General features: G+C 42.7%; 1 protein-coding gene across 1 annotated transcript; it reads left to right on the forward strand.

The window, feature by feature from the left end:
• The first annotated feature begins 3,621 nt into the window (after positions 1-3,621).
• On the forward strand, positions 3,622-7,768 carry LOC145157466 (uncharacterized). The gene is made up of 4 exons (XM_079076501.1): positions 3,622-4,561; positions 4,670-6,037; positions 6,082-7,691; positions 7,754-7,768. Exons 1-4 carry the CDS (start codon positions 3,622-3,624, stop codon positions 7,766-7,768), a joined length of 3,933 nt encoding a protein of 1,310 aa, XP_078932627.1.
• The last annotated feature ends 355 nt before the right edge of the window (positions 7,769-8,123 follow it).

Consider the following 8,123-nt stretch of genomic DNA (forward strand, 5'->3'; position numbering starts at 1 on the left):
AGTAGCGTGACAACATCCGGTTAAGACCTAACACCAGCAAGGTGAGTTTTTTCGTGTTCTGTGGTTGCTCGCACATAAATGTTTGCCATGCGTTTATTATGTGGTTTTTATTTATTTATTTACAGTATGTTTTATGATAAGTATGGCTGCGTACAAATGTTATTTTGTATTTGTTATCTACTGTGTGTGATTTTGGATGACATGTTTAGCGGGAACGGGTGGATGTTTAATCGTCGTGAGCATGACGGATGTGTGTGATCGGCGGGGATGGGAATTGAGAATCATACTCATTTCCTTGGATATTTAAAATACTTGAGAATAATGGATGATGAGTTGTCTCAAGGAGAAGGGAAATGAACCTTTGGTTCTTTTTCTGGATAATTAATCGTTCCCCTAAATTACGTTATCAGGTGATATGTTTGTTGTATTATTTATTGAAACTATATGATAAAACTATTTGTTTTGTTAAGTGATGGACATGTATGTGCAACACGAACTCACTAGGCCCTAGGCTTACCCATTTAGAAACTTTAAATGTGCGCAACCTAGGAAACTATTTAGCAAGTGGCAGTAAGAAGGCAAGGAGAAGGATTTTACAACAAGACGATAAAGGAGTTCCGCAAATACGTAACACCCGAAGTTCTTCAATTGAAGATTTTATTTTATTTTATTTTGCTTCCACTGTAGTTTAGTCTTTACGTAAGTTTAGAATTGATCATGGGAGATGTTGGAACGATTATTTGTCATTTAATCGATAGTTGAAAATCGGGGTGTTACAGACTTCTACCCTTTTGAGATGCACCAGGACTTGATGGACCGCTACCATCAGAGTGCTCGTCAAGAGCGGTATGAAATCATCTCCTCCATGATAACAACCAGGATGAAGGATGGTGAACCCATCACGGGCCACATGCAGAAAATGGAAAGGTATGTGGACCGTTTGCTGAAACTAAATGTGAACTTCCATGAGGAGTTGGCAATTGATATCATTTTGCACTCTTTACCTTCGTGTTATGATCAATTCCTCATGACATATCACATGAACAAGGAGGAAGTTACACTCAGCAAACTTCAAGGACTTTTGAAGACCGCAAAAAGTGGTCTTAAAGGTAAGTCGGTTGTTACTACTCCTACTCCTACTGTGGCCCCTGTCTTGGCAATCGGGCAAGGCAAAGTAGTGGGTTAACATTAGATTTGAATAAATGTTGTTATTCGCCTGAAAATGGCAAGAAATATTATTTCCTTTCATGGTTTGTAAAAACTAGGTTTTACCTTTTCGTTTGATAAAGAAAGTGGTGGTATTAATGCTTTCTTTAATAGTGTTCTTTATGTTAAAGCATTACCTTGTGATGGTGTATATGAAACTGTGTCGGTTGTTGATAACCTAGGAAATAATTTATTGTGTATCGATTCTTCCACTAGCTTGGATAAAGCATCTTTATGGAATTGTCGTCTTGGACATGTAAGCAATAAACGCATATGCCAACTCCAAAAGGATGGAGTCTTGGAGTCATTTGACCTAAAGTCAGATGATAGTTGTGAATCTTGTTTGCTTGGGAAAATGAAAAAGTCACCCTTCACTGGTACTTGTGCTAGGGGTGAAGGTTTGTTGGATCTTGTATACACAGATGTGTGTGGACCCTTCAGAACCGCCACAAGAGATGCTAACCGCTTCTATGTGACTTTTACTGATGATTTTATTAGATATGTATATGTCTACTTAATCAAGCATAAGTCAGGGACCTTTGAAAGATTCAAAGAGTTCAAACAGAAAGTGGAGAATCAGTTGGGCAGGAACATTAAGATGCTTCGATCTGATCGAGGTGATGAGTATCTTAGTACAGAGTTCCTTGACTATCTTAAGGAATGTGGGATTGTCTCACAATTGACACCTCACAGGACACCGCAGTTGAATAGTGTGGCTGAGAGGCGCAATCGAACCTTGTTGGATATGGTTCGTTCCATGATGATTCGAGCTTCGCTAACAATCTCATTCTGGGGGTATGCCTTAGAGACTGCCGCCCATATCCTTAATCTAGTCCCTACCAAAAAGGTTTCCAAAACACCTCACGAGATGTGGACTGGAAAAGTTCCCAATCTGGACCACATCAAGATTTCGGGTTGCGAGGCTTTCGTGAGGCGTGAGACTCACGATAAACTCGAACCTCGAAGTGAGAGGTGTATTTTCATCGGCTACCCATAGAGATCCTTTGGTTACCTCTTCTACAGACCCAATGATAATGTGGTCTTTGTAGAAAGGAGAAGAGTCTTTCACGAGAGAGAGTTCATAAGCCAAGGAAACAGTGGGAGTCAAATTGACCTTGAAGAAATTCAAGAGTCAAGTGGTGAAGGAACCTCAAACCCTAGCAATCAACCTGAGGAGGAAACTCCTTTTGATCCGACAGAAGAGTCTGTACCTCTGAGGCGTTCCACGAGAGTTAGGAATGCACCTGAGAATTACTGTGGTTTCCATATTACCGCGGAAGGTGATACACTTATTAGTGATAGCACACTGGTAAGTCTGGATGAACCTAACATCTACACGGAAGCCATGGCAGGACCTGAGGCTGCTAAATGGAAAGAGGCTATGGGCAGCGAGATATAATCCATGTATGACAATCAAGTTTGGAACTTGGTTGACAATGTACCAGGTCGTAAGACAGTCGGGTGCAAATGGATCTTCAAGAAGAAGACCGACATGGATGGTAATGTACACACTTATAAGGCGCGACTGGTTGCAAAGGCCTTTTCTCAAACTCCGGGAGTTGATTATGATGAGACATTTTCACCAGTAGCGAAGATTAAGTCTATTAGGGTTATGTTAGCCATTGCTGCATTTCATGATTATGAAATATGGCAAATGGATGTCAAAACCGCTTTCCTTAATGGAAACTTGGCTGAGGATGTTTACATGAGTCAGCCAGAGGGTTTTGTCAGTATAGAGTTCCCTAATAGAGTGTGTAAGCTTGAGAAATCCATCTATGGATTAAAACAAGCACCTTGCAGATGGAATCTTTGTTTCGATGAGAAAGTCAAAGAGTTTGGCTTTTCGAGGAGTGAAGATGAATCCTGTGTATATGATACAAATACGTATAAGGGGACCACAAGAGAGGACACACAAAAACCACTATTGGTATATTCTAGAAAGGGGAGGAGGGAAAAAGAGGAAAGTGGCTAAGAAGTTAGTTATCCCAGCAGAGAGAAATAAATAGAGTGGGGAATAATTTCTGGATGTCATCATGTTATTTTTGCTTTAATTGTATTGGCTCCTGAAATTCTGTTTTCAGTGAGAGAGGGACCATTCCCTGGGAAATCTTCGGATTGATTAATCAAATACACTCGTTCCTCTTGATTCCATCCTTCATCTTGCATTGTGTATTACATTTTCTTATTTCACCATTACGAAGCTTAACATCACCCTTATCATTGGTCCGACCTGCTGCTGATCTGCTGGAACTGTGGCTATGGCGGCTACTCGCTCTGCTACCCAACGTTTGGATGATCACGATGAGTTGCTTTCCAACATTCAAGCTGACATCACAGAAGTCAAACTGCATATGGATGCGATGCACAACAATATGCAGAAAGCGCAACAGGAGAATGCCAAAGTGCAATAGGAGAATGCCACTTTTCAAAAAAGCGGTATTAACCTGGATGAAGAATCAGGAGAAACAATCCTTTGCCGCAGGATCTGGTGCGTCCGGATCTGATATCCTTTTTCCACAAACTCCTCCATTACCGTCCGGATCTACTCTTACCCCGGGGGAAGATCGGCCCATGCCACCCGATTTTATCACGCCACCACCTTCCGGTCTTCCATGGACGGTGAAGAAAATCAAATTGCCTGAGTTTAATAGTTTCGATCCTCAAGGGTGGATTCAGAAGGCGACGCTCTTCTTTGAAATCAATGGTACCCCTTCCCATTTTCGTTTACGATTGGCACAGTTGAGTATGGTTGGTGTTGCGCAACACTGGTTCACAATTGTGCGACAACTTCACCAAGATCTAACATGGGAGCAATTTCAGACGGAGCTTCTCCAACGATTTAGTGGTTTGGAGCTACAAAATCCCTATGAACAACTTGCATCCATCCAGCAGTCTGACTCCATTTTGGACTACATTGACGATTTCGAATATCTACTGTCGCTTGTTCCCAAACTACCCGAGCCCCAATCTAATGGGTATTTTATGGTTGGATTACAAGATGAAGTTCGCCGTTGGGTTCGTTTGCAACGTCCTCGATCGACTATGGAGGTCCTGTATGCCGCCAAGGATGTGGACGATCTTTTCCGTCCAACGTCCGGTAATGTTTCTCAGACCCGATTTCGCTATTTGAACCGTTTTGGCTATTTGAACCGTTTTGGGGTATCCAATGGATTTTTTCCGGAACCCAATACAGTTTTGGGTCGTTCTGAAATTACAAGGCCCATTACTTCTCAAATGAATGACAAAACGTTTGTGGGACGTAAGGATTCCAGTCGGCCTCTTTTCCCTAAGTCGTCATCCTTTCCTTCCCCGGCTATAGGGCAAAATCGTGACCATGGTGTTCGTTCTTTGACGCGTACTGAATGGGAAGAACGTCGGAAGAAAGGGCTATGTTTTCGTTGTGGCTTACAATATGGGCCGACTCATAAGTGCGCTTAGGGGAAGTTGCAAATCTTACTGTTAGGCGATGATGAAGACAACGACGACACAGAGGACCAACTACGAGTTATGGGGAATTGTTTCTCCGACAATCCGGAGATTGAAAGAGTTATGGGGAATTGTTTCTCCGACAATCTGGAGATTGAAATACCAGCTGAAGGTGTGTGTTCCGCCTTGGAATTTTCTGGAATCTCAAACGATACCATAGGGGGTAACACCCTCAAGTTTGACGGTGCAATTGGGGGTATTCCGACAATCATTTTGGTGGATAGTGGTGCAACCCACAATTTCATCTCTCGACAATTGGTGGTGGCTCTCAGTCTCGCTTCGGTGGGTTTTTCGGGCATCAGAATCAAATTGGGTGATGGGTTTGTTGTTCACGTTACAGAGAGGTGTCTGGGATTGCAAATTCAGATTGGACCGTGTGTTTTTGTGTTCAACGCCCTTTTGTTTGATACAGGAAATTCTGATTTGATATTAGGCATGCCGTGGCTGAATTCTTTGGGTGAAGTCATTCACAATTGGACGGAGGCTTGGATGAAGTTTGTATGGGAGGGCCGAGAAATTGTCCTTCAAGGACTACCTACAGGTCAACGATCTCAAACCTCCTTACACAAATGGTTGGATTCGCAAAACCATCCTTCTCATGAACAACTTGATCTCCGTTCTGACCATTTTTCTGCCCTGTTGGAGGTGGGACAACAAGAGGAACTTCAACAGATATTGGAACAATTCACCACGGTTTTTCAAATCCCTACGGGTCTTCCCCCATCACGCCCACACGACCATTGCATTAATCTGATGCATCCTCACAATCCGATTTGCGTTCGACCCTACAGGTATCCACATATGCAGAAGGCAGAAATTGAAAAACAAGTTGCTGAATTGTTATCTTTAGGGATGATCCGTCCTAGTAGAAGTGCGTATTCAAGCCCTGTCATTCTCGTGCGTAAAAAGGATGACTCCTGGCGTATGTGTGTGGATTATCGAGCACTTAACAAAGCCACCATTCCCGACAAGTTTTCGATTCCGGTTGTTGAAGAACTCCTTGACGAGTTGCATGGTGCCGCTTTCTTCTCTAAATTGGATTTGAAGTCTGGATACAATCAGATTCGGATGCATCCTGATAGTATAGACAAAACCGCTTTTCGGACTCATGAGGGACATTATGAGTATCTTGTCATGCCGTTCGGTTTAATGAATGCCCCTTCAACTTTTCAAGCGGTGATGAATGAGGTTTTTCGTCCTCTGTTACGCCGCAAAGTGGTAATTTTCTTTGATGACATTCTTGTTTATAGTGCTACCTGGAATGATCACTTGCGCGATTTGTCTTCTGTTTTGAGCATTCTATTACAACACCAATTTGTGCTCAATAAAAAAAATGCCATTTTGGGCAAACTTCTGTTGATTATCTGGGCCATATTATTGATGGGAAAGGTGTTACCATGGACCCTAGCAAAATTGCAGCTGTCGTGGACTGGCCTGTTCCAAAGAATATTAAGGGTTTACGTGGTTTTCTTGGGCTTACGGGTTATTACCGGAAATTTGTTAAGAATTATGGAAGCATTGCGAGACCTCTAACCAACTTAACAAAGAAGGATGCTTTCCTTTGGCATGATGAAGCTCAAATTGCTTTTGAACAACTCAAACACGCCCTGGTGACTGCTCCTCTACTGGCTCTTCCGGATTTCAATTCTCTGTTTGTGGTCGAATGTGACGCTTCTGGTCGAGGAATTGGGGCAGTGCTCATGCAAAACAACCGTCCCCTTGCTTACTTCAGTAAAGCTTTAAGTGACAGAAATCTCGCAAAGTCAACTTATGAAAGAGAAATTATGGCTTTAGTTTTGGCGGTTCAACATTGGCGGGCCAACTTATTGGGCACAACTTTTGTGGTGTATACTGATCAGAAGAGTCTTAAGTTCTTACTTCAACAACGAATTACAACTCCGGACCAACAAAATTGGGTTGCAAAACTACTTGGATTCAATTTTGAAATCCAATACAAACCGGGACGTAAGAATAGGGCGGCGGATGCCCTATCTCGACGGGACGACGATGGTGATCAGTCTCAAATGGTTTCTGCACCCGTATGGACTCAAGGCGCTCAATTAGTCGCCGAGGCACAGGCGGATATGGAGATCCAAAATCTCATTCGTTCATGTGGTGAAAACCCCTCCCGACACCCAGGTTTCACAGCTAAACAAGGAATTCTTTTCTATAAGGACCGTTTGGTTATAGCTCGCAATTCCAAATTCATTCCCGACTTATTACACGAGTTCCACACATCGGTTTCAGGAGGTCACTCCGGATACTACCGTACTTATCGTCGCCTTGCCAGCAACTTATATTGGCCAGGAATGATTCGGCGTGTGAAGGAATTTGTACTTGCTTGTGATGTATGTCAACGATCTCAAACCTCCTTACACAAATGGTTGGATTCGCAAAACCATCCTTCTCATGAACAACTTGATCTCCGTTCTGACCATTTTTCTGCCCTGTTGGAGGTGGGACAACAGGAGGAACTTCAACAGATATTGGAACAATTCACCATGGTTTTTCAAAGCCCTACGGGTCTTCCCCCATCACGCCCACATGACCATTGCATTAATCTGATGCATCCTCACAATCCGATTTGCGTTCGACCCTACAGGTATCCACATATGCAGAAGGCAGAAATTGAAAAACAAGTTGCTGAATTGTTATCTTTAGGGATGATCCGTCCTAGTAGAAGTGCGTATTCAAGCCCTGTCATTCTCGTGCGTAAAAAGGATGACTCCTGGCGTATGTGTGTGGATTATCGAGCACTTAACAAAGCCACCATTCCCGACAAGTTTTCGATTCCGGTTGTTGAAGAACTCCTTGACGAGTTGCATGGTGCCGCTTTCTTCTCTAAATTGGATTTGAAGTCTGGATACAATCAGATTCGGATGCATCCTGATAGTATAGACAAAACCGCTTTTCGGACTCATGAGGGACATTATGAGTATCTTGTCATGCCGTTCGGTTTAATGAATGCCCCTTCAACTTTTCAAGCGGTGATGAATGAGGTTTTTCGTCCTCTGTTACGCCGCAAAGTGGTAATTTTCTTTGATGACATTCTTGTTTATAGTGCTACCTGGAATGATCACTTGCGCGATTTGTCTTCTGTTTTGAGCATTCTATTACAACACCAATTTGTGGTCAATAAAAAAAATGCCATTTTGGGCAAACTTCTGTTGATTATCTGGGCCATATTATTGATGGGAAAGGTGTTACCATGGACCCTAGCAAAATTGCAGCTGTCGTGGACTGGCCTGTTCCAAAGAATATTAAGGGTTTACGTGGTTTTCTTGGGCTTACGGGTTATTACCGGAAATTTGTTAAGAATTATGGAAGCATTGCGAGACCTCTAACCAACTTAACAAAGAAGGATGCTTTCCTTTGGCATGATGAAGCTCAAATTGCTTTTGAACAACTCAAACACGCCCTGGTGACTGCTC

This window comes from Lactuca virosa, chromosome 2 (assembly GCF_052849685.1).
Source record: "Lactuca virosa cultivar CGN04683 chromosome 2, Lactuca_virosa_CGN04683_v6, whole genome shotgun sequence".
NCBI classification, from domain to species: Eukaryota; Viridiplantae; Streptophyta; class Magnoliopsida; order Asterales; family Asteraceae; genus Lactuca; species Lactuca virosa.